The sequence below is a fragment of the Theropithecus gelada genome, chromosome 3 (assembly GCF_003255815.1).
Source record: "Theropithecus gelada isolate Dixy chromosome 3, Tgel_1.0, whole genome shotgun sequence".
NCBI classification, from domain to species: domain Eukaryota; kingdom Metazoa; phylum Chordata; class Mammalia; order Primates; family Cercopithecidae; genus Theropithecus; species Theropithecus gelada.
The window spans coordinates 168,710,338-168,737,191 of record NC_037670.1 but is presented as its reverse complement, the minus strand read 5'-3'; the positions used below and the strand labels follow the sequence as shown (position 1 = coordinate 168,737,191).

At 48.1% G+C, this 26,854-nt stretch overlaps 1 protein-coding gene across 1 annotated transcript; it reads right to left on the bottom strand.

Moving 5' to 3' along the window:
* Window positions 1–1,065: 1,065 nt before the first annotated feature.
* Window positions 1,066–26,377, bottom strand: ARHGEF5 (Rho guanine nucleotide exchange factor 5). The gene is made up of 15 exons (XM_025380617.1): window positions 26,216–26,377; window positions 15,862–19,027; window positions 15,274–15,331; window positions 14,781–14,845; window positions 14,337–14,590; window positions 10,397–10,557; window positions 9,720–9,872; window positions 9,323–9,452; window positions 8,994–9,068; window positions 8,459–8,548; window positions 6,842–6,999; window positions 6,056–6,217; window positions 4,543–4,613; window positions 2,851–2,955; window positions 1,066–1,807 (listed from the first exon to the last, which is right to left on the bottom strand). The coding sequence occupies exons 2-15, from the start codon at window positions 19,013–19,015 to the stop codon at window positions 1,650–1,652; spliced, it is 4,794 nt and encodes a 1,597-aa protein (XP_025236402.1). The 5' UTR covers window positions 19,016–19,027; window positions 26,216–26,377; the 3' UTR covers window positions 1,066–1,649.
* Window positions 26,378–26,854: the final 477 nt, after the last annotated feature.

Genomic DNA, 26,854 nt, shown 5'->3' with positions numbered 1-26,854 from the left:
AGCCCACATCTTAATGACCACAGTGATAATTTTTTTCAATATTAAGTAAACTGGCCAAACACAGTGGCTCACACCTGTAATTCTAGTACTTTGGTAGGCCAAGGCAGGATAATCGCTTAAGGCCAGCAGTTTGAGACCAGCCTGGGCAGCACAGCAAGATCCTGTCTCTATAAAAAATTAATTAATTAAACTTAAAACATTAAAAAAATAAAAAATTAAGGAAGCTAACATATGTTAGGATACACTGAAAACATAGTATGTTATTAAAAGGATGACAATTATGTCACATCATTGTTAAGTGGGCCTAGGACAAACTTTATAGCATCATTCTTAACTTTGTACAAAGCTGCAATGCAATTCTACTTCTGAGCCTCCTAAACACGAAACAGAGTAGTAGAGTGTCAAAGAAAGGACTATTATAGATGAAAAGATGGCATAAAAGATAACTATGGTACTGTTATATAAGGACACTAATGAGAAAATATTTAGTCATATTCTTCAACCGAGACAGGCAACCTGAAAGAAACCAGAGAATAACACATTTGTTAGAGTTAAGCAGGGCTTTGGACGTTACTTGGTTCAAGCCCACGTTTTACATTTAAGGGCACAGAGACACAGAAGGGTTGAACTGTGGCAGCGTGGGGCCTGCAGTTTGGGTCTTGTGACTTGGATCCCAGGCCTCTTTCCATCCTGCCTTTCACAAAGAAGAAAGCTAAAGCAGCTGAGAAGATATTTTCACAGTAATTCAGGTCAGAATATAAAATCATGGATGGTCCGAGTCGGATCTGCCCAATCCACCTAAATCATCCTATACCTATACCTTATGAGTACAGCACACATGAGGTTTTCATCACCTGTCAATTACTTCTAACTTTTTCTACAACCTCTGAAGCTGTAACAAGCAGAAAAGCTGTCCAAACTCTCAGGGGTCAGAAAGCAGGAATCAGGAACTGCCATCACCTAGGCACCACCTTAGTCTTTTATGACACCTAAACCCAACAGGCTGGAACTCTTGGGATTCCATGTTTTGAACCTTTTTCAGTGCTGAGGAGTTTGAGAAGAAAATACTCGGAGAAGTGCCAAGTTTATTAGAGTGAGAGAATAGTACCCTCACATTGCCACCAATAGACGTAGATCTCAGAGACACACTGACCTCGCACCATAATTATGGAGAACTTCTAGGTTGGAAGATACCTTAGAGGTCACCGGGCTGACCCTCCCATCTGATGTGTTAACCCCTCTTAAACATCTCCCTCCAGGAGACTGAGGTCAGATTCTGTTTAACATACGGCCATCAGAGAAACTCTGGCCAGCTCTGAATCTGCACCCTGGAGGCGGAGAATGTTTAAGCACTGTAACGCAGTAGAAGGAAAGTTCCTTGGCTCAGGCCCCAATGGTCCCCCCCCTTTTTTTTTTTTAAAAGATAAAAAGTTCCCAGTGTCCAGTGCAAAGTCCCTCGAAATCCCTCCACCAAGCACAAAGCACAAAAGGAGGCCTGGGCCGAGGGACCGGGTTAGCTGGATTTTGTCCTTGAGCTTTGAGAAGGCCTAGTTCTCTGTCCACAGAAGGCCTCTCTTGCAGGGTTCTGGGGCCAGCCCTTGCCACGAGCAGCTTGTTCTTCAGCTCAGGAAAGTCCTCTCAGAGAAGACTTAGGCTTGCTGTTCCACCAGCTGTAGCTTGGCAGTCTTGACTCGATGAGCTTCCTTCAGGTTCCGCGCACGGACCTCTGGGTTGGAAATGAACTCCACCTGTTGCACAGGAAACCAGCCTCGCTCCCCGTCTGAGAGCCTCACGCCCTCCAGCCAGCCTGTGGGCACAGGGTGAGTGGGAAGAATTACCTGGGAAAGGCTCTCTTCCTTCCCTGGATCACCTTCCTGGAGACTTTTCTGAATCCTCCGGCTGAGTGAACTGGGGATCCTCCAGCATAAACCCAGCCTCCAAGTGTCCTAACATGGCGGCCCTGGGTGTGGCCAAGTCTACAGCTGTCCACTCCTGAGCCTTCACCACTGTTAATGTTGCATCATGTCCCTCCCAACGTTTATGTTGATGTTCTAATCCTCCGTACCTCAAAATGTGACCTTATGGGGAATGAGGTTGTCACAAATGTAATTAATAAAGTTAAGATGAGGTCATACTGGAGTAAGGTGGCTATTAATCCAGTATAAGTGGTGTCTATATAAAGTAGGAAAACTTGGGCTGGGCATGGTAGCTCACGCCTGTAATTCCAGCACTTCGGGAGCCTGAGGGGGGTGGATTGCTTGAGGTTAGGAGTTCAAGACCAGCCTGACCAACATGGTGAAACCCCATCTCTACTAAAAACACAAAAATTAGCCAGGTGTGGTGGCTTACGCAGCTACTTGGGAGACTGAGGCAGGAGAAACACTTGAACCCAGGAGGCAGAGGTTGCAGTGGGCCGAGATTGCGCCACTGCACTCCAGCCTGGGCAACAGAGCAAGACTCTGCCTTAAAAAATAAATAAATAAATAATAATAATACATAAAATAAAAAAATAAAGGAGGAGAACTTGGACACAGACACAGGAAGGCAGCCAGCCACAGGAAGACAGAGGCAGAGACTGGAGAGATCCTGCCATAAGCCAAGGAACAGCTGGGGCAACCAGACCAGAAAAGGTATGGAAGGATCTTCCCTAGAGGTTTCAAAAGGCGCATGGCTCTGCCCACACCTTGATTTGGGACTTCTTGCCTCCAGAACTGTGAAAGAATGCATTTCTGTTGCCGTAGGCCACCCAGTCCATGGTACTTTGTTACGGCAGCTGCAGGAAGTGAACACATTCCCAGCGCTGCCCTGCCTGCAGTGCCTGGCCTGCTGCTCACACGTCCTCCCGCTTACCATCACTGCTCTGCTGAGTCACCATCACCACGTCGGCTTTCTCCAGTGCCAACTCGTCGTTCTCTCGGGGCTTGTAGGCTCGAAGGCACTGTACCTGGGGGGAGTCTTTGGAAGAGAAGAGTGTGAAGAAAGGTTAGGAGACGCAGGGGATTGGAACACAGACAGGGACTTGGAGGGGGGTGGCGTGGGAGGACTTGAGATAGAGATGGGTTTGGGCTGTTGAAAGTCACAGACAAAAGAGGAAATTTGAAAATGGTTAATAAAGAAATAGACATACCAGAAACGAAATGGACCAAAAATTCCACTTCTCCAGAGGAGACGGGTTGAGAAATACATTGTGACCACCTTTAGTTCCTCATCTCGAATACCTGAGATCCAGCTAATGACCCATCTTCCCTCTGAAACCCTCCCTGACTCTAATCTTCAATGGGTTCTGAACTCTTAAGACTGCTTGTTCATGCCAAGGCATTTATCCCTTATTTAACTGCTACATGGACATGTTTTGCCTCTCCAACTGGATTATAAAATCTGAGTCTGTGTCTTATTGTTCATTTTCTTCCAGGAACCAGATGTGGAACCAAGAAAGACTTAACCAGTGGGGACCCAGGTCTGACCTAAGCAAGAGACTGAATGCCCTGGAGCTTCAGTTTCCTCTTCTATCAGTGATCAAGATGGTTATTGATCAAGGTTGATCAGATGACTCTTGAGGTCATTCAGGATTTCTCTATTTCTATGTTTTTGAGAACCAGGGGACATGTCCATAGAGCTGAAGCTCAAGAAAACAAGCCTCAGAGAATGCTTCACCTATCAGTATTCCATCGTATGTGGGTTTATGGCTCTTTTATGTTACCACACTGCCTTGATTCTCTTGTAAAACAAACGGAATACTGCATTACTATTTGCTTTCTCAAGATCCTCCCCATTGGCCATTCACAAGGTCAAAATGAAGGAGGAAGAGTGCTCCTGCCCTCCTCACCCACTGGGGAACTGAAGCCAGCAGATGGAGCACACAGAGAGCAAGTTAGCAGAGCTCAGTTACTACACGGCTCTCCTACTTCATTCCCAGGGTTCCTTGTAGTTGTTTGTTCTTTTCAGTCACTAAAGGTCCAGTGTTGAGATCAGATTCTCTGTTTTTAAATTAGGAAATCTTTGCTGGAGGACAACTGTGGGGCTGGCATGAGAGGCATAAGAAGTCCAGTCTTGGCGTGAACGCAGACACATACATAATGTGTGTGCGCCTGCGGCTCCCCATGGGCACCCAGAAGCCTGGGGTAGGTGACCTCAGGTCACCCTCTAAGGAGAAGTGTGGTCAAGACAGATCTGGGGTGCTACCCTCCTGCACACCTCCCACCACCGTCAGGCTTTCTTCCCCTACCCTCGCAAGACCTTCAAGTAGGTAAAATCTAGGCAAAGTAATGTCAGCTTAGACTTAAGGGGACAAATGTTTTTAAAAAGAGCAAACTATTGCCCAAGGAAGGGCGTGTATAGGGAAGGGGCACTGCCATGGTGACGAGCAGTTTTAGGCGATACGTTTCAGGCATTTAAGCTCTAGAGGCCAATCTTCCACCCTGACATTTTACAGAATATCAATAAATGGAAGCCTAGAGTTCCCACCCAGTCCTTTAAACCCCTGTATCCAAAGGTCACATCTGACCCTGCTTGCTTTTCTCTCCCTCTTAGACCCTCACTCACCGTAACACTCCAGGAGGTCCAACTCTTCTCTTGGCATGGCCAAGGCTGAGATCCACCGAAGCTTTTCACTTCTGAGAAAACAAAGCAGGGTCATAGCGTCAACTGTGGGGGTGTAGGAGGAGGGCCAAGGATGGGGATGGCAAAAGACTGTGGGAAGGACTTATTAGTTCCACGACTTCTACCACAAAACTATATAGGACTCCTTTTGGTTGGAAACATGACACAATCTTGAACTATATGTGAATGTGTCTTGTCACACTTTACTTTTCCTCTTCTCTTTCCAGAATTATCCTCCTTATGGCTTCTCATATCTTCCAAGTTGGGGCATAAAGTCCGTTAGTCATAAAGTCTATAGATTTTCTGTTTCGGAAATTGTGCTAAGTGAAGTGTCCATCTCAGTTTAGAGTCCCTTCACCATTTTGCATGATTCTTGATACTCCCTTGCCTATCTCCCTCCAACCAAATATCTCAGAGATGAGCATTGTTTCATAATAATAATTAGATCAGGGAGATATGTCTATTTTATTTGTTGTTGTTGCATAGTGTAATCCAAGCCTAAGTTTGTAATCATTTGAAGGTTTTTACATTCTCTTTGCCTCTGCGCTCAGTTGTGCCTAGGTAACTGAGCCCAGACACTATTACTGTTCCAGAACACTGTTCAAAGCAGCAAACCAACAACATGCATCTGCATCTGATTATTTGACTTATGTGCTATTTCGCACACAAACTCCTTTACTAGTCCTTCTGTTCAATAAATGAGAACAGGTGTTGTCGGTCCCACTCTGAAGTATCTTCCAAGGGACAAAACTGAAAAAGTGTCTACAACATAGGGATCCTCAAACACTTAGATATGTCAAACTTTTAAACGACTGTTCATATATCTTTTATAATAGCAATAACAGCTACAGGCTTTTATATGTTCATGATTGCAGGCACTGTGTTCCAGATTTTATAGGTCCTATTAATACTCTCAAAAATGTACGTCTGTGTGAATGCATTTTATTTTATTATTATTGAAAACATGAGCAAATAAGCATTCTCAACACTATGGATTTCTGGTCAACAGAGGACTGGGTTGGAAGATGGGAGCACAGAAAGCGAAAGTCACCCGGCACTTGTCTTATTCACATCTGTGCACACCAGCTAGGGCATAGAAGGGTTTCTGCCTCAGGCATGGAGGCAGGTGCCCACAGATATCAGTATTCCAATCCCTTGTTCACTCCATACCAGTCCTTCTCCTTTCTGATACCACACAGACCTGGTCCTTCTTGAGTAAAGAGTGTAAAATAGATGCTAGGCCTCGGTGGTGACTTTGTACCCTCTCCCACCGCAATCTCCTGCAAGTTATCCGTTAGTTCTAGGCGTTTGGATTTCTCTATGGTGGTCCCCAGTCCAGAATGGGTTAAACGAGGCCGTGGCTGTTTTCTGGACACATTTTCTGTCTTGGTGCCACTTCTTTTCTAGGCTGCCCATCTTCCCCCATCCCCAACTCCTCTGCCCAGCCCCGTCTCACTGAGTCTCCGTGCTGAAGAGGAACTCGGCCTGGGCGCCCTGAGTGCTCTGCCGCAGAAAGAGTCGGAACAGGTTTTTGTGAGGTCCATGTAGCTTCATTTCACACTTCTCCCCCCGAATGGAGGAGAAGGGAGCGTGGTCAAATACCAGGAACCGGCTACCCCTGCAAAATACAAATCCTTTCAACCTGATTCTAGAGTTTCCATACTTCACCTACCCTCATAACCTTGGATTCAAAATTCCTGCATCTGCAGCCTGCAAATTCCCATAAAAACCACAAGATGGTCCTAACTTGCTCCCAAGATGGTAGCTCCAGGGTCCTCAGGGCTTTGTCACTAGTCTGGCAAACCACACACCTAGTGCAATGGATACATTACCACTTTAAAGAGGTGAAGAGGTAGAATTAATATACATTTCCCAAGAACCTTAAGACCAGAGACTTAAGATCTGGAATTAGCTAAGTATCTCTAGAATAGTAGGTTGAGCCTAGTCCAAAGAAGCCACAAATAAACTGATATGAGAACGTGATAAGCTAATTTGCTACATTTTGCTCTGTGTCTATAACACAGTACATGTCCTGCCATGTGGTCTCATGACATAGTTTGATGGGATCCCCTTTTTGCTTTGGGCTTGTTTTTCTCTTCTCTAGGCTATGACCTGGGCTCTATGGGTTAAGCCATTGACAAGGGCTCTTCTAGGAACATGACCTGTCTCTCTCCCTTTCCGACCCCCTCTTGCCTCATCCCCTTCCTCTCTTGTGCCCTGGCCTGCCACTCCAGTCACTGACTCTCGGGGCCGAGACAGCAGCAGACAGTCATTGAAGAGGTGAAGGTGGACTGGACGTGTGTTCAGCTTCCTTCGCAGCCCTGGGGAAACACTGAACTCCAAGGCTGTCAGCTCCCCACTCTTCACCAGCCAGCGTGACTGAGAAATGAGCGGGAATATCTACAGGGCAGAGGAAGAGAGAGAAGGCAGTGTCACATATGGGAGAAGCATGAGGTTTGCTCCTGGTCCCACCCTCCTCCCCATGACACTTCCATGCAAGTTCCACCTCGAACAAGCATCTCTTCCACATCTGCCTTCTGGCTCATAACCCATCACTTAGATTCTCTTTCTCTCTGAACCCTCTAACTACCACTGTCCACTGGTGTGTGGATCCCATGGTTGTATGCTCAGGTAAACAGAGGATGCCTATGGTCCCACTCAGGATAGTGAGTGTGTGGGACAGCTCTGCCCTAGAAACCTGAACCGAAGGAGGGATGGAAGAGTCCAATCAGGGTATGTGATGGAACAAGTCAGTGAACACTGTATGTGTCTTAGAGGTTAAAATATTAGAGGCAGGTCTGGTATCAATTCCATTTTTTATTATACCAGAGATATGTGAGCAGTTGGAATCAAACGTGGGGGTGAGAAGAAGAACCAGGTGGGGCGTCTTGGAGCTGGAATTTGGTTATAGATAAGGGTGTGGTCTATGCTTAGTATGTGAATAAGGGATTTTCTTTCTTTTTCAGGAGTGTAAAGATAGTATCTGTTCTAACCACAGGCGTGGCGGCTCACGCCTATAATCCCAGCACTTTGGAAGGCAGAGGTGGGTGGATCACTTGAGGCCACGAGTTGGAGATCAGCTTGTCCACCATGGTGAAACCCCATCTCTACTAAAAATACAAAAATCAGCCAGACATGGTAGTGCAGACCTGGAATCCCAGCTACTCGGGAGGCCGAGGCATGAGAATCGCTTGAACCTTGGAGGTGGAGGTTGCAGTGAGCCGATCGCACCCCTGCACTCTAGCCTGGAGCGACAGAGTGAGACTCTGTCAAAAAAAAAAAAAAAAAAGAAAAAAAAAAGATGGTATCTGTTCTAAGTTGGAATTCGAATGTGGAATGTCTATTTTAGATTTGTATTTCGATGAAGGATGTTGGTCCTAAATTTGGATCCAATCTTATGTAGGTTTGATTAGACTAGAAAGAGATTTGATAAAGTAATAAATGACTCAAGCACCAAAACATTGTTTTATAAAGGCTCATCCTGAAAAGTTCTCTCTTATCTGCCCATTTCTCAAATGCACCCCCTTGTCCTCAGGTAACCACTATTCCTTTTTTTCTTATTCTCCTTCCAGAGTTTCCGTATGTACACACAAGCAGATACCTGTATGTATTTGTATCCTCCCACTTTTATACCAAAGGTGATATAATACACACACTTTTCTTTACCTTCTCTTTTCACTTAGCAATATGTCTTGGAGACCGAAGTAGGCCTCCCAGAAATAGGACAGAACAGAAGTTGGGCAGAAATGAGGGGAGGGGCTGGGGATAATGTGAGCAAGGTGGCTCCAGGTTAGGGGTCATCTGCAGGACATGTTGAGGGAGTTCATGGGCAGGGATGGCATGCATGGGACCAACTCACTTTGCACTCAAACTCAATCTTCTGGCTCAGGTAGATTAGCTCCTCTGTCTGTCGCATACTCTGGACATTGTTATTGCAGTCCCGGATCAGCTAGGGGTGCATAGAGTGAGGAAAGGGGAAGGGCACCGTGTTAGAGGCTTTGACCTTTGAGTCCCCTGCAAGCAATCTGGAAATAGGTTATGACAGCCTTGGTCATTTCTCCCAGGCTGGAATTGGGCAGGCAGTATCAAGCACAAGGCCTGGGCAACTTTGCATGACCCGGAAGAACATTCTTGGACTGAGTAAAAATGAGATTGAATGTGGGGGCGATGGTGGAGAGGGCACAGTCCCTTGATGTGGAGTGTGCTCAGCGTGGGACAGGTGGCCGTGGGGTGTGTATGTTTGGAAGTTTGGTGGATGCAGGGAGGTGGCTGAGCTCTCCCAACAGGGTCCCACCTCCCATGCTCCCTGGAGTCACAGGCCTAGGCGGGGAAGACCTCTCTGGGAAGAACACACAGAGGGTCGGAGGGTCAGATTGGAGGTGGTGGCTGCCTACCTGCTCCAGGGCATGGTGCGCCTTCGTGGCCTCTGCCTCCTCCGAGGAGCCAGGCTGTGTTCTCTTCAGAATGTTCTGTTGAACAGACAGTGGGCAGGCGTGATAGGGGAAGAAGAAACGGGAAACAGGAAGAAATGACTGGGGGCTGGTGAATGGAGAAGCCCAGGGACCCCATTTCAGCAGCAAACAGTTCTAAGCAATCAGGAAGTGGGCAGCAGGGAGACAGGATGTGGAGATCTGGCAGAAGAATGGTTGGTCCTTTGTTATGGGTCTTCCTGAGGGCATCCCTTTGAGTTAAGGGGAGAGGATCAAGGTAGCATCTGCCCTACCTGGAGCAGCAGTTTGAGGCGGGTGATGCGTTGGAAGGGCAGAATCAGAAAGGACTTGAGGGAAAGGCGCTGGCAGACAGGGTCGCTCTCCAGCTTCTCCAAGACCTCTCGGAAATTGCTGTTGCTATTCCTGCATGGAGAGTGAGCCTTAGGGGAGGGGGGATGTGGGGAGCAATGGGGATGCAGTGAAGGTATGGGGAAGGGAGCTCAGTGGAATATCTGTGGGTTGGGAAAGAGCAGTGGGAGCTGATGTACAGGGCGCTCAGATGTGATGGTTGGGGGAACCAACACGGAGGGCGGGATGGGGAAGTGTGCTCTCGGGATAGCCCGCTGGGCTGGGGACTGGTGCATGGTCACTGCAGGCCTACATGGGGATTGAATGGAGGATGAATCTCACATCAGGCTCTGGAAGGTGCGTTCCTGATAGGTCTGGTTGGTGACATAAGGCAGGTAGACCCGGCGGAAGTCTGGGGCATGGTTCAGGACTACATCACATACTTGGAAGGAGAAGATATTGTTCTCAAAGTTCTCTTCCAGGTCTGAAAGGAACCTGTACAGGATTTAAACAAGTCTCATGAGACTTCTGGGCCTCAGTTAAGCAGTTGACTGGCCCCTGATGTACACTGAGCTAGTGACTTCTTCACTCCATTAGCCAATAACTTCTATTGACTCTCCTCTGCTCTGTGCTCCTTGCTATGCACTAGAATTCTCTCCAAAACTGTCCTGAGTTTGAGCCTAATATAACACTTTTATTCTAATATTCCATTTCTCATTCTTCTTTTGACCCTGTTCAGGTTTTCTGATCTTTAGATGGTTTTTCCACCTCACCTCAACCCAGGAAGCATTGCTCATTTACTTCTCCGTTAATGGATCTATCCACCCACAGGCCCTCTCCTCTTCTTGCTATTCTTTTTCCTACAGCCATCAGGAATCATGGAAGAAACTGAGGCCCAATTTCATCCCATCTCATAAGAAAATGAGAGGGTTTCTAACGGGGGAAAAAAACAGTGGAACATTTAAAGCCTCACAACAGCGAGGCTGAGTGAGTGGGATTTGAGAGAAGGGGGGTCTCACGTGGCGCTGACGTCTCGCACATCCTGTAAACGAGAGAAGAGCCATTGGTGCTCCTGGTTGGAAAGTGTGGCCCGGAGTGAGGTTGAAAGTTGGAAATGATCCACAGCTATGTTTAGACTGCGCAGATAGGAGGCCTCTGACACGATCAGCTCAAATTTGACCTAGGAGGTTGGAGATGAGGAAGATTAACTAAGAATTTTATTTACCCCCTGGAATATGCCAGCCACTGTGTAATGTTTTAGGGGTAGAGCGGTGGGCAAGATCCTTTTATGGTTCACAGTCACACCAGAACCTTAGTTGATCTGCGGGGATAGGGGAAGAGCATTTGAGTAGCATTTAATCTAGGGTTGAAGCACAGGTACAGTCCTTCAAAGGTGTAAGAAAACTATGCTTTCCAGAAATCTAAATAACACAAAAACAAGAACAAAAAATGAATAACAAAATCAGATGAATATGTTAATTTGCTTCACTAGGGTAACTGTGTTACTATTTATATGTATCCCATAACATCATGTTGTATATCTTGAATATACACAATAAAATCTATATTAAAAAAACTAAGTAGACTGGGCGCAGTGGCTCACACCTGTAATCCCAACACTTTGGGAGGCTGAGGTCGGTGCATCGCTTGAGTCCGGGAGTTCAGGACCAGGCTGGGCGACATAGAGAGACCCTGTCTCTACAAAAAATACTAAAATTAGCCGGGTATGGTGGCATGCACCTGTAGTCCCAGTATTTGAGAGGCTGAGGTGGAAGGATTGCTTGTGCCTGGGAGGTGAGGTTACAGTGAGCCAAGATCGCGTCCCTGCACTTCAGCCTGGGCGACAGAGTGAGACTCCGTCTCAAAACAAACAAACTAACTAACTAAACTAAATTGAGCATGTTTTGAACCAAGTGTACAGCAGTAGTGGCAACAGATGAAGTTGCAGCAGTCGAGGAGGCCTTAAGGGTAATGTAAACAATGTAAAATTGTTTGGACTTAAGACAATGGGACAATGAAAATAGGCTTTACATAGGAGAATAACTTAACCAGATTTGTTTTTTATAAAGTTTTTTGTTTTTCTTTTTTTGAGATGGAGTCTCGCTCTGTCACCCAGACTGCAGTGCAGTGACATGATCTCAACCCACTGCAACCTCCGTGTCCCAGGTTCAAGTGATTCTCCTGCCCCAGCTTCCTGAGTAGCTGGGATGACAGGTATGCACCTCCATGCCCAGCTAATTTTTGTATTTTTAGTAGAGACGGGATTTCACCATATTGGCCAGGCTAGTCTTGAGCTCCTGACCTCAGTTGATCCACCCTCCTTGGCTTCCCAAAGTGCTGGGATTAGAGGTGTGAGCTGTTGCGCCCAGCCTGTTTTTTTATAAAGTTATTTCTAAGCAGAATGAGAATAAAAGATGAAAAGAAGCAAGAGCCATGTTAAGAAACTGTTGTAATAATTCCACATGAGAGATGAAGGCCTGAATAGCCATGGAGCTGAAGAGAAGTAGATTAATTTTATAATTATTTATGAGGTAGAATTGGAAGGGTTGGATTATTTGCTAGAAATGGAGCCTTAAAGAGAAGGACGGTTCAAAGCTAATGTTTTGTACTCAAGCAAAAGCTTTATGAGTTGGGCACCTGAGTGAATGATGGAGTAATTTACTGAGCCAGAGAACCTTGAAAAAGGCATAGATTTAGGGGATGAAGGTGATGAGCTCAGTTTGAGGTTTGAGGACAGATGAGGAGCAGGAGACAGAAGGAGGATATCTGAGAACAAGATGGCGCAGCTGTGGTTTAATGCATGCCCAGCATGTGAGAACTTGTCTAGAGGTTCCAGCAAGGTGCGCCATGACTCATGACCATGCCTCTAGCTTGGATGAAAAGCATGAGGCCCCAAGAGAGATGCCTGGATAGAAAAGAGAAAGGAGACACACACACCCTGGTGATGACTTGGATGACCAATGACACAGCCAGATGACCCTCCCGTACAACAACCCTGAACAGGGACACTGAGGGCTCATTTGCATTCTTGCTCTAACATTCACTACACGACTGACTGTGGGTGGCTCATTTAACCTCTCTGAATCTCACTTTTCTTGTACTTTTATGTGGATATAGTGACCCCCATCTCACTGTGGAAGATGCGACAGTCAAAAGAAATGGAGTCTGTGAAAGTACTTTGTGGACCCCAGAGGGGCTACTTTATAAAATGAATCATGTGTGTTTCAGAGAGAGAAATGTAAAGCCCTTTCTTCTCACAAACATGAGACCAGGGCTGGAACAGGAGCCCCGATGGACTTCCCAGTATGCTGGAGTTGGTAAAAGAGAGCTAGAACTCGTGTCATCTCCCATTGTTTGGTCAACAAATATGGGGAAGATCAGTTATTTTCTAAATATCTTCTCTGTACTTAAAAATTTGTAGCCAGAACAGGGCTCTCAAGTCTGAACTTTGCAAAGTCTAAAAATGTATTCTGTCTCTGACTCGGTAAAAGCATTGTCTATCCATAAGTCCTCCTGGCCCAAATTTTACTCCTCCCTGCCTCTGAAAGGCAGAGAGTATGGCACTAATATTTATCAAACTATACATCAAACATTATTGCTAAATTAGATATGCATTATTTCATTTAAACCATTCAGCAACCCTGAAAGGTAGGCGTTATTATCCTCAATTTGCAAGTGAGGAAACTGAGATTTAGTGAAGTTATAAGGCTGCCTAAGCTAGTAAATGGTGAAGTCATGTTTCAAACCTAGGTCTGGCTTACTTAAAATGAAAAGTCAACATTTTTTGAGAAATTACTATGTACCAGGCATTCATGTTTCTTGATTCTTGTGGTTAACTGTTTGTATCTCAGTTTTACAAATGAGGAAACCGAGGCTTAGAAATATCATGTCGTTTGGCCAAAGGTAAATTGGAAATATTAAAGTGGGCTCTGTGGCTGGGCTCAGTGGCTCATGCCTGTAATTCCAGCACTTTGGGAGGCCGAAGCAGGAGTATTGCTTCAGCCCAGGAGCTCGAGACAACTGGGCAGCATAATGAGACACCATCTTTACAAAAAATTAAAAAATCAGCTAGGCATAGTAGTACATACCAGTAGTCCTAGCTACTTGGGAGGCTGAGGCACGAGGATTGCTCAAGCCCAGGAGGTTGAGGCTGCAGTGAACAATGATTGTACCACTGTACTCCAGCCTGAGTGACAGAGCAAGACCCTGTCTCTAATAAATTAATAATTAAAAAAAAAAAAGTGGGTTTCATATCCAGGTCATTTCTTCCAGAACCTAATTTCTTAAACATTATTCTATTCCATTGTTCCATATGGTCTTTATAGGAAGAAAGGTTTTACCCCATATTTCAGACAAATTATTAAGAGGCACTCTCCATGTAAAACTATTACTAATGGTAATAGCTTAGAATCAGGCAAACAGCCTCTAGTTCAGTCTTGCTGTTGGGAGTAACAACCAAGCAGGGACTGACGCTCATTCTAAGGCCCCTGTTAGATTGATGGACCATAGGACAGCTGCAAGGGGCCCTCTTCAAGGGACCCGACAAAGAGCCCCTGAATGTGCCTTGGCTAAAGAGGAAAACTGTAGTGTAGCCTGAAACCCTGGTTGAAAAGGGAAGCTTTCCTCTACCCTGAAACAGCAGTGATGATGGGATTAACTCCACATTCTTCCACACAAATTCAGACGCAATTGCCACCCTGTATAGCCCAGACCAACAGCAGGTAGGAGTAAGTGGCCTATGGCATGAGGAGGTGAGAATAAAAGGGGAGGTGGTGAAATGCAGAAAACAATTCAACTTCTTCAGAACGGACATGACCCACAGCTGTGGCATGTACACGCGCCTGTGTGGTGGGGACAGCCAACTCTTGGTGGCAGTGGTGAGCAGGAGAGAAGGATGCTAGCACACGAGACCTAGTCATCTTTTCTATAGCCCCCTCCCCACCGCGGCCTGCCTAGTACCTCTTGCAGCTTTTGGTCTTCGTGAGTCATGGAGAGCAGCACGGTGCTGTTGCGCACCACGGGGATTTCCTGCCAGAGGGAGCCGCTGGAGGCCACGGAGAGCCGCTTCAGGTACGACTCGGACGAGACCAGGGCCTTCCGAGGCTGCCGTGGAGAGCTAGGCCCAGGTGTCTCAGGTAGGCTCTCCAGCCTCTGCTGGCTCTGGATCTCCTTATTCAGGACAACATCACTATACTCCTGGTAAAGCAGCTGGGCTGCAGGGCAAAGAAGCATGGGAAGGAAGAGAAGCAGAAAGAAGGGACGTGAGTGGAGGTGGGGAAACAGATCTTCTGCAATGCCTTCTCGCTAGGGACATCCCTACCCCACTGCTGACAGTCACAAGCCCCTCTCCAGTGCTGGGCAGAATGCCCACCTGGGTCTATAGTTCCATGTCAAGGTACTCACAGGAGTTGATGAGCTTGGAGCAGCGTCTTGAAAAGCCTCCCATGACCTCCTTTGGTTTTTTCTCCCTGTGGAGTAAAGAAGGGCTCTGGGGTACCTACTGGCCATTAGACACAGAGAACCCCGGCGACTGTGGGGGACAAAGTCTCTGACCTCTGGGATGCGTGCTGGGATGTCAAGACCAAATCCCCCGGAGAGGCAGAGTTGCAGCTTGACCCACTTGGGCTAACATGGAGCTTTTTTGGGGTTTAGTTCATGGCCATAGGGCTTGGGAGGACGGATGACTTGTAGGCTCAGCTGACCGAATGAGGTAGATAAAGACAATCTCCCTACCCTGGTAGCCCGGCATCTCTCTCTTCTCCTCCTTACACCCGGAAGAAACAGGAATGAGCCATTCAGGGTCTCAGAACCCTTATCAACGGAAATTCTCATGAGGGGATCTCAGTATCCCAAGTAAAGAGAGTACATGTGGCTGTTAGGGGAGAGGGTGACTCACCGAAAAACAACAGTGTCCGAGGGTGCCAGATGTTTCTCCATGGCTGGACCTCTTGAATCTAAAAGTGGAAATGCGGAAGATAACTGAGATTTCAGAGGGATAGAGACAGCCAAAGAAGGTAAGACCTAGAGCAGGAGATGTAGGGGTCCAGAAGGGAAAATGGGCTCTATTGGGAAACTGGGAGGGAAGAAAGTGGCAAAGCAGAGAGTGTGAAGGAGACCAGTACCAGCAACGTCCCCAGCCATGGGTCAGGATGGGACTGGGACAAGTACAGGAGGCCTTTTCTACCACCCAGGAGGAAAGCAAGCTGGGGACTGTAACTGAAGAGTAGAGGGGAGTCCAAAACAACCTTGGGACATCCAAAGAAGGTGCTGGTTGAGAGAGAGACAGGGAGATAGAGGGGAAGAAGGAAGAGCATCCCAAGGAGCTTGGAGGGCGTTTCGGGGCTCTGTGTTGAGGTTAGGCACACGTGTGAGTGAAGCCAGCAGAGGGAATGTTAGGAACCCTGAGGACAGAAGATGGGATAAGGTGGGAAGAGCTGGGAAAAGCCTGGTCTGATGTGTCACTGTGGTCCTGGTCCTTGCTCACCTGAAGAGCCCTCAGGCAAGATGGAAGGTCTGCGCAGGCCCTGCCGGCTCCAGCCCTTGTGCTTGCTGGCCCCCTCACTAGGAGCCACAGCCTGTCCACTGCTGTCCCCTGGTAGCCTCCCTGAGTCCCGCCTGTGGGGCCAGCTGGAAGCCTTCTCCAGGTGCAGATGGCTGGGTTTTTCTGGCTGCCTTGCTTGGCTCACAGATGACCTCCCTGGACCACTGGTTCCTTGCTGAGGGGTTGTCCTTCTCAAAGGTTCTCTTGCAGGGACCTCAGGATGTTCTGAGACTCCTGCTTCATCCTTAGGGGTGGATCCCTGGAGCTCCGGAGTCCAGGGAGTGGTAGGGGAAGAGGGGCATAGGAAGTTTGTCATGTTGCTGAAAGCCATGCCAGGGGACACTTCGCTCTTACTCCTGCTGGTGGAAGTGAAAGACTCTGTTGATCTACCTGTGGCCGGGGGCCAGGAGGTGCGTCCAGCAGAGGTGGGGATGGGGACTGTCCAGTCTTGACCAGCAGGTCTTGTTTTAGCATGACTCCCTGAGTTCATATGTCCTCCCCGAGTGCTCCTGCTCCTCCCCCTGGACTTTGGGGGTAATGGAGGTGGTTCGGTGGGAGGGTCTATGATGGGTAGCGGGGGTAGAGGCCTGTAGATCCTTGAGATACCAGGAGCAGAAATGGGAGAAAGGTGGGGCTGTGGCAAATCAGGGGTAGGGGGTAGTGGCTTGTTGTATCTCCACCTGGGGGTGACCTGAGCATGGTGGAAGCTGTCTGGGGTAGATGGCAGAGGCCGGTGCTGCCTGGCCACAGCGGGGTCAGAGGCTTGGGGAAGTGGGCCTTTATGGGGGGTATATGGCCCTGAACCTAGGGCCAATGGAGGAGGGTGGCTATGCTGCTTCAGTGTGGGAACCACCACATGAGGATGGCCATCTCTCTCCACCACGGAGGGATGGGCGTCCCTCCTCTCTGGGGGAGGAGGGGGCAGAGGTTCATGGATCCTCACATCCATGGAGACAAAGGATGGGGAAGAACCATAGGCGGGAGACTCTGCGGCAAAGGCTGGATTATGTGGGGAGCCCCAGGGCTGGCTGCTGGGAGGACTGCTGGGCCTCTCTAGATTGGAGATGGATCCTTGAGAGTCCTGCTTCGGAGTGGATAAGGCAGTAGGGGATTCTGAAACGGTGCTGCAGTTCCTACCACTATTTCTGTCCCTTCTTGGGGTCACAGAGCTGTAGATGGCAGGTTTGGGGGGCCTCTGGGGCAGCTCTGAGTGGGAGTGGAAAAGCAACATTCCCACCAGGTCTGGAGTCTGCTCTGTCCTGTGAGAACCGGGGAAGGAGTCACTCCGTAAATACTGGACGGTGCCTGTGGAGTTGGCTGGGGGCCTGGGAGGGCTGGCCCCGGCAGAGGGGAAGCCATGGAGGGTAGCCGGGCACATCTCCGAAGTCCCCAGGAGAGATGGGTCATCCATTGAGAGAGGGGCACTGGCAGTCTCTGAAGCATGTGCAGCACAAGAGATTTCCCTCCTGGGAAAGGCACCTGGGGGCCTAGCAGATACCGAGGCAGGTGTGATGGGGGAGGCTTCAGCAGGACTGGGAGGAGCTGAATCTGGTGTCCCTGGAGGAGTCACAGATGCACTGGCAAAGACTGCCTTAGTCCCTTGGCTGGACACTGTTCCCTTCCTGAGCCTGGATCCCTCTTGCTGGCTGTTTTGAGCTATTTCCTTGTCAGGTGACTCCTCAGTCGAAAAGGAGCCCAATAGAGAAATGGGCTGGTGAGAGCATCTGATGGGCTCTAGTGAGGGAGACAGAGCTGCAGGGGACAGTTCCTCAGCCCTGGACTCTGTCTGAGTCCTGGGAATCTGAGTCACGAGATATGAGGCACCTGGAAACACGTCACAGTGAGGAGAGTCCTCCGGGGCTACCAGAGCGGGCATCGAAGGCCCATGATGCTCATTCTCCTCTTCCCTGCTCCTCACTCCTCCCACTGCCCCCAGCCTGCCCCCATCCCAACTCCCTGGCTCTTTCTCCTCCTGCCCGCTGACTGGCACCCCTTTCTCCTTTAGACCATGATCTTCTTGCTTTCCAGTTACTTCCTCTGACTTTCCCACAAAGCTTTGACTCTTCTCATCCTGAGAGTCCACCCTATTCTCTTCTGGCATCTGTAGCTCCCTCTTTCTCCCTTCTCCCTGTTCTGGACCTCCCTGACCCTGAGCCCTCCTCTCCATATCCTCCTGCTCCCACTCACCATCATTCAGACCCTCTGGTTCCCCAGTGAGCCTCGCTCTTTCTCCTTGTCTCCCAAGCATCACATCATCTTGTACCTGTTCCTGTTTTTGCTTCTGTTCTCCCTTTTCTCGATTAACCTGCTCTATCATCTGTTCCTCCCCCAACAGCCCATCAGCACAAACATCCTCCCCCAGAGTTCCTTCCCCTGCAAATCCTGCTTCCTGCTGCCCCTGCTCCTCCAGAACTTGGACCTCCTGGGGATGCAAGAGCCCTCGACTTTGCTGCAGCTCCTCGGATGGCAGCTCTTCCCCCTGCCTGATAGTCTCACTTTCAGAGCCTTCACTCTGGTTGGTCTCTGCAGGATGCTCTTCACAGGGAGAATAAAATCTGGTCTGACCAGAGGTATCTGAAGAGGTTTCCTCTTCTTCTTCTGCCTGTCCAGATCCCAGTGTCAAAGAAGTAAGTCCTGGCCAAAATTCAACCTCCTCTTCTTCGCTTCCCAGGTCACTGGAAAATGAGGCCATGTCTAGATGATCACTCTGAATGGGGCAGGCCCAGAGCTCTGGGGAAGCTACAGTCCTTGCTTGTCGGCCTGCCAGGCTCTGGGGTGCTGCCTCCCAGTGTTCCGGAGTGTCACAGGTCTCAGCCACAAGGCTTTCCTGATTGGGCTCCACATCTGCAGAACCTTCCTTGGGAAAAGAGGGCATCGTCTCACCCGCATAGTCACACACATCCCTTAACTCTCTCTGCTGGGTTGCTGAGAGTCTGTGTTCCTCTCTCCATTTATAGGATGGGTCCTCATCTTCTTGAGCTTCAAGCCCCAAGGCAGACACCTGGCTGCTCCTCATGGAAGCCTCAGGGATAATGCTGAGTTCTACTATGGCAGGGATGGGAGGAGAGGCTCCATGCTGGGCCTCCTCAGCCTCCATCAGGGCTGAGTCCTAAGGAGGAATCAAAGACAAAGGTTTCTAATAACTCCGCTTTTACCTATCAGAGGAAAAGACCGTAAAAAAGAAGAGTGATGCATTTATTTGGTTCCATTTAGGGTCAGTCTTTGAGACAACAGGTTCTCAACAAAATAAGCAATAGGCTCTATAAAACTTGTCATTGATGTATTTATTTCATAAATATTTTCCTAGCGACCCTGTTAAGTGTGGGGCATTCAGTAGTGAATGAGATAAAGATCTTGTCGTCATGGAGCCTGTGGTCTCGTGAGGGCAACAGGTCATAATGAACAATTAAATTATAGCAGAGGACCATTGGCAGAGAGTGCCAAGCAGCTCCTCGTTGTCAGTTCTCTCTAGACTCCATTATGTCATCTTCTGTCTCTCCCTGTCTACTCTTCGGACACTAGGAGTGACTCAGCCTCATATAACTCCCAGACACAGCACAGGACACACCCCTGATCTATTAGGCCAGAGAAGCAGTGTCAGGAGGGGGGTCTTCCTCTTAAGCTGTGGACATCAGTTAAAATAGGCCAGGCTATGATAGCCAATGTGCGAGGTGCCATGGTTTCATCTTCTTTAGAGAGGGTTTGGAGTTGACTCATCTTTCTATTTTCCATAGTGTCTACTACAGCATTGTAACTAACCAACAGTTTTGTTTCCAATTCTAGAGGCAGCTGTTGTAAAGTGGGATGATAACCGTCTTACTGGATTAGTGTTGAACTAGACAGGTTACCACCTTCAAGGAGGACCACAGAAGGGTGACTTCTGCATCATCTTACTCTCCTCTTGGCCTCAGTATCCATACGAACTCTTCTCATGAATTCTTTTGACCTTCCTGTCTTTGGATTTCAACCTTCCTGACTTTCCTCTCACTTCCAGCAGAACACCTCATCTCCTATTTTGCAAAGAAAATAGAAACTGATGGAACTGGGTTTCTCTCACCTCAATTTCTAGCGATCCAAAGCAACCTGCATTTCCACTCTTTCTGTCTTCCGCCCTCAGTCAGGAAAAGATGTAGCTCTCCTTTCCATGCTCTGTCACTTCTAGCCTGCTTCTCCAGGAGCCCTGTGCACTCATACTTTCAACATACCTGCTGAACAACCCCTGGGGTATGGAAGCATTCCCACATTCTTCTCATCTTCCAGATGACTAGAAGGAGTTGCTCTTATCTGCTGTCTTCATACTCTCACATCTCACGTGCCTCCAACCCAGCTTTGATAAGCAGCATTCTGTCAATATTCCCTACAATCTACATGTTGTTAATTCCAAAGAAGACCCTACGGATCTTCATTTTGGGTAGTTCTTGTCAGTATTTGACACTACTGAGGTTAGAAATATTCTCTTGTTACTTGCAGTATTACATTTTCCTGGTTTTACCCCTTTAGTTTCCCCGGATTTTTTTTTTTTTTTTTTTTTTTTTTTTTGAGACAGTCTCGCTTTGTCACCCAGGCTGGAGTGCAGTGGCGCAATCTCAGCTCACTGCAACCTCCACCTCCCGGGTTCAAGTGATTCTCCTGCCTCAGCCTCCCGAGTAGCTGAGACTATAGGCGTGTGCCACCACACCCAGCTAATTTTTGTATTTTTAGTAGAGATGGGGTTTCACCCTTTTGGCCAGGATGGTCTCGATCTCCTGACCTCATGATCCGCCCGCCTCGGCCTCCCAAAGTGTTGTGATTACAGGTGTGAGCCACCACACCCGGCTTCCCCTGATCTTTTAACTAGGTTAAACTGTACCTCTCTTTGTAGCACTTTGCAACTATAATTCAGTTACTTTTCCTTTGTAGCATTTATACAATTATAATTATATAATGATATGTGTATTTTGATTTACCCTCTATTGCAACCCATAGATGGTAAATTTTATGAGATTAAGAACTATGACTTGCTCAATGATCCATACTTAGCCTAATACTGGCCTAAATTAAGTGTTTAATAAATATTTTTCACATAAAGAATAAAATTCAGGCCAGAATAAAATGTGATCCTTTTACTTCAATGGAAAATGCCCACCTTTTCCTAAAATAATGATTAACAGTTTACACAGAACTTTAAACATTTAGAGCTGTATACACACCAAATTAATTTTTCTTATTTTTCATTCTGAAACATTAAGGTTTTCCTGCATACATGTCACTAAAAATATGACATTTCATTCATAAAAATAATGAAACACTTCTTTAAATATGTATATGCCATATATCTAAGAGTCATCATATAAGATGGGTACCATTATTCTGCCCATTTTACAGATGAGAAACTGAGTTTCCCAATGCACTTTATATATATAATCCTGACACTTTGGGAGGCTGAGACAGGTCAATTGCTTGAATCTAGGAGTTTGAGACCAGCCTGGAAAACATGGTGAAACCCTGTCTCTACAAAAAATACAAAAATTAGTGGAGCATAGTGGCACGTGTCTGTAGTCCCAGCTACTCGGGGGCTGAGATGGGAAGATCCCTTGAGCCCAGGAGGCAGAGGGTACAGTGACCCAAGATTACATCACTGCACTCCAGTCTGGGTGACAGAGTGAGACCCTGTCTCTAAATAAATAATTAAATAAATACATAAAAATAAAATAAAATAAAATTCTTGTTTCCCTCCTGGCCCAGATTCCCCATATCTAATCAATCACCATGTGCTATTTACCTCATCTGCTAAGTATCCCTTAAGACTGTCCAGTTCTGTCCCATCCGTCTCCACTGGTGCATGCTGCTACTGCCTCGCCCGGCCACTGCACCCGGCCACTGCCTCGTCCGGCCACTGCACCCGGCCACAGCTTGGGCACTGGCCTCCACTCATTTTGTGCTATTCTAATCCGTTCTCCATACAGTACCTAAGTGAGCTTCAAAAGCACCACTTCTAGCTTAGATTCTTCTGTAACCTCTGAATGCTCTTGAGATGAAATCTAAATCTTCAGCATGGGCTACACACCCTGCATAACCTGGCTCTGCCTTCTTCTCCAGCAGCCTATTCACCTGTCACCATCTGTCCCTGCCCCCATCCCCCCTCTCCCACTGGCTTTCAGTGTCTTTAGCTCACTTCTCTCCCTGTCTCTCACCTGTAGGCCTTTGCAGACACTGCTCCTCTGCCTGGAATCCTCTTTTGCAACAGATAATCCTTTGCTTCTCCTCAAACACACCTTGCACTTGTCATGCCATATTTAATGTCTGTTTTCCAGGCTAGATCATGAGCACCATGAAGGCACAAACACTGCCATATAACCCCCTCTGCCTGAAGCTTAGTTGGTCCTCAACAAAGATGTATTGCATGAATGAATGGTGGAAGAATATAGACTGAAAAGAGTATGGCTCAGTGTTTGATTGTACCTCTTTGGTATCTTTGCTGGTTTTATGACAATTGTAGAAACCATTTAATTTATTTGAACATCTAATTTCTTATCTTTAAAAAACTCCTTCACAGTTCTAGTAAAGATTAAATAACATAAAAATGTACACTGTTATCTTTAAGGGTCATAGAAATGGTGGCTATCGTAAATACTGTTGATCTGAGAGAGAGAGAATAAGTGTAAGAGAGAAGCATAGGATTCATAAAGCCGGAAGGACCTTCAGAGACACACAGAAACTTTGCTCAATTTACAGATGAAGAAACTAAAGGTCAAAGACCCTAGACCCTTGCTCAAATCTCCTAAGCGAATGGTATGAGCAAACCTGAAGCAAAGTCGCTTAAGTCTACTGTAAGCACTTAGAGTTTCCACTGAAAGAAAGCTGGCAGGGCATCGGTCCAGAGCAGACCCCAGAATTCTATGGACCCAATGCTGCACCTGACCCTGCACCTTTCTTGTCTGGTCCAGGCTTAAACTGAAAACTCACCTGCTCAGAATACTGTCCTGCTGAGCCACTATGTACACACACACAGACAGACACACACACACACACACACACACACACACACTGAGCCATCCTTACAATCTCTTGCAATAGAGCCTAACATAACCAAACAGGCAGGTCCCCAGCACACTACAGAGTAGTATGTGACAAGATTCTGGCCATCCCAGAGACACAGATACCATCTATGTGGGGCAAAGAGGTATGCCTGACATAATTGTACATAGGCAGAAGGACTTTTATGTCCTTTTCCAGTTAATTGACACCATGTGCGACTGGCTCCCTATGTCTAGCCCTTAAGTACAAAATAGTATAATCCCTATGGGTGATTCTGTGATGTGGCCCTATTCTCTCAACCACACATCGGATAATATACTTGCTCACTGTAAGACACTTTCTGAAACTTGGCTCCTTCCTGCCTAAGGAGACCATGGGACTAAACCTGTAGTCTCTCCTCACCTACATCTGTATGGTTCAGGCCCTCTCCTTCATATACACCATCACGTCCTCAAAACAAGTAGCCTCTAAATATGTGTGTTTCTGCCATATCTAGGGTATATCTATAAATACCATGTGCTACCTGGACATTTTCTGTTCCAATCTAGTGGCACCATGCATGCCTGCCTCTGCAAACCCATTGACACTGTTTCCAACTGTCTTTTTTTCATTTGGAAATATCAGTGGTCACCTGCTCAGCCACCAGTTACCGCAAAGGGAGAACATACCCCACGTTCCCTATACTTGATCCTATCTCAGTGATCCTGTTGCAATCAGGCATGACAAAGCTAAAATGTGACGAAGTGAAAGGAAATCTGTAAATCATGGTCTTACTCACGTAAAGGCATCAGGAGAGAGTTTTTCTGCAATGCTCATTATGTTAGAGTGCAAACATCCTCACCTCCTTCTCCACCGAGGGTGAATAATCACCATTTATCTGTGTACAGGCACAGCCAGGGCATGGGATCATGGGGATATGGCCTTCCTTCAGACCACAGACATTTCGCATCCACATAACCTCACCCACGTGTGACTTCTTGAGAGGCAAAGCTTCAAGTCATCCCTTTAACACAATGTATGACAGAGCTCGCTATCTTCCCTAGAGCCCCCCACCGCCAACACCTTAGGTCTTGTCTATTTCTAGTCACTAGAAACAACACTGTATTTCAAGGATACAACCCCTCCCCAATCAAACTGCCAATTCTTTGAACTGAGGCTCAGTGCCATATATATTTTTGAGGACCATGCTTCCTGGATTTTCTAGCAACGTCGATTTCAAATATTCTGACCTACAAACCACTAAAATAATATTGAGGTTAAAATAAGATCACCACATAGATATATAACCTTATTCACTGTTTGACATCACTGCCCTCGATACTACAAAGATATCAAAATAGGGGTAGCTTTCTGGACCACTGACTACTACAACGTGTGTTCTGTCCACTGTAAGAAAGTCCCACCATGCCAGTGAAAGCCGTAATAAACATTTATCTATTCCCTAATGTCTGAAAATGTCACACCAACTGCCTTATAGACCAGATGGTTTCTATAAGAACATTATTAGTATCAATGCTGACTTACACTCCACAATCTCATCTGTGGCCCTGGTGGCATCCACACAGATAATATTAGTGTAAGTGACATGTTTGTGTATTAACATAGACCTTGAGGGTGACTTTGTTCCAGTCTACCTTGCAGGCACTATAAGCCATCAGCTCCTGCTTACTCCACAGACACTGTGAGTGACCCAGTCCCTATCTACACCAGAACTGTTGGTCGCCTGTTTGAGTCTACACCACTGACACTTGAGTCATGCTGCTCCTGTTGAACCCAAGACCCTATGAGTGACACCATTCCTGTCCATACCACATAGCGACTGATCTCTCCAGACACCACAAATGACGTATTCCTGTCTATCCCACAGACACCACACGTAATGTGGCCAAAGAACCTCAGACAGACCGCGTTAAAGGCAGCGATACATTCTCAGGACCTCTGATATATGAAGACTCTTCTCTCTACTGAGAATCGCTATATTCTGTTGATGAGAGGGATTCCTTTACACTCCTCCTGATTTCTCTCTCCTCCCCAGTAAGACCATGACATACATTCCTCCTGCACAACTGTCTCATGCAGAACTGACACACCCTCATCCCATCTTCCCAGCTCCTCAGGACTCCTTCACTAGCCATGGCTTCAGTTTTAGGCCCACAGATTGGTTCACAAATGACACCTATTTTGCTAAGGCCTATACCAGGAGCTTCTTCATGCTCCAAGTGTGGATAAAACAGGACGTCTGAGACAGAGGCCACATCAGGAGCTTTTGAGCTGGGAGCTGGGATCTCTGGATTAGGTCCAAGATGCAAGGCGAGACAGTGGAGTGCAGTGGGGGAGCAAGCCAGGAAGGAAGCTCGAAAGGAAAACCACCCTCTCTGGTCTGTTTGACACACCCTTCTCTCTCAACCAGACAAGAGTCCTGGCCAGAGTTCACTTCTAGGTAGACAGGAGGGCAAATCTGTCTTTGGAACCCAAGATCCAGGAAGGGAAGAAAGGGACTGAGATCTGGAAATGACGTGGTATCACAATTGGCTCTCCTCGGGCAGTCTGGCCGGAAGGCAACTGCAAAAGATGCTCAGGGGTTCTAGAGCGCTGAGTCCCCATTCTAGCACCCCCACCCCTACCTCAGCCCGCAGCTCTAAATAACTTCTTTCCACCTTGCTAAGCATGCAATGTTGTGATTCACATCAAGCTTTAGGAGGCTCCCCATATGTAGGGAACTGGGGTGAGGGGCAGGGCAGGAGTCACTGTTCCAGGTTACACAGCTTTGGATAACACGGAGAGAAGCTACACATAGACTCACACAGTATGCAAATACCTATGGAGATAAATAAGGAAAGGCCCCGGCCTGGTTAAGGAAAAGGAGCCGATAAAACCTCTCCAGGTAAGGAACAGCCTAGAAAGGGAATCTCAGTTATTCCTTCTGATACGGCTTAGTTTACCCCAGGGCGCCGACTTTGAAGAAAGGGCCCTGATTATTGGCCCGGGGAACGTCTGGGGGCAGGGTGCCCACTTCCTAGGCGGGACCCGACCGGAAGCAAACTTTTAGGCAACATTTCCTTCAGTTCCTCTCCTCTTCCCCACCAAGGTCCTCAGCCACACACCCCGAGCTCTGCCTGCAGGCCCAGCCCCCCCCATTTCCGGAGCCTGCGCCCCGGACCCAGCGGGGGCTGATCCCTGGGGAAGGCCTGGCTTCCTCTTCCTTCCTGGCCCTGCCCCACCTCCGCCGGGCTCCACGGCCGCCGGGAGCCCAGGGCCGAGACGGGAAGAGGGCACCCACCTGGTCGGTGTCACATGCTGCTTCGGCCCCAGCGTCCCCTCCAGGTCCCGGCGCCGGCCGCAGTCCCCGGCGCCGTCCCCAGCGCAGGCCCGGCCGCCCCACCCGCGGCCCGCCCCTGGCCGCCCGACGGGAGGGAGGGATCGGGTTCTCCTAGGAAGTTTCAGGTGAGGAAACAGGGACACACCTTCCCGGAGGAGGGGCAGGGCCCCTCCGCGCGCGAGCCCCATTGGTGTGAAAGAAGCTCCCGCGTCAGAGCTGGGAAGTGCCGGGCCGGCGGGGAGGGGAGCCCGGGCGCAAGGGCCAGGCCGCGGGCTGTCCCAGGGAGCCCCGAGGGCGCGGTGCGCGGGCGCAGGGCGGGCGCAGGGCGGGCGTAGGCGGGGTGACGCGGGGAAGGGTCGCGCTCAGAGACAGAGGGAGCCGGCCGGGCCCCGCGGTGTCCTCGGACGCCTCCGAAATCTCCCTGCGTGTTTGTTTCTTCGGAGCTTCACCGGAGCCTGACTCTGGACCCGGCCTGTCTGCCTGCTGCCGTCTGTATGTGTTTGTCTTTTGCCTTGGTCGTGCCTCTGCAAGTCTGACATCCGTGGTTGTACAAGTGTTTTTATCTTCAGGCCTCAGTGGTTTTTTGTTTGTTTGTTCGTT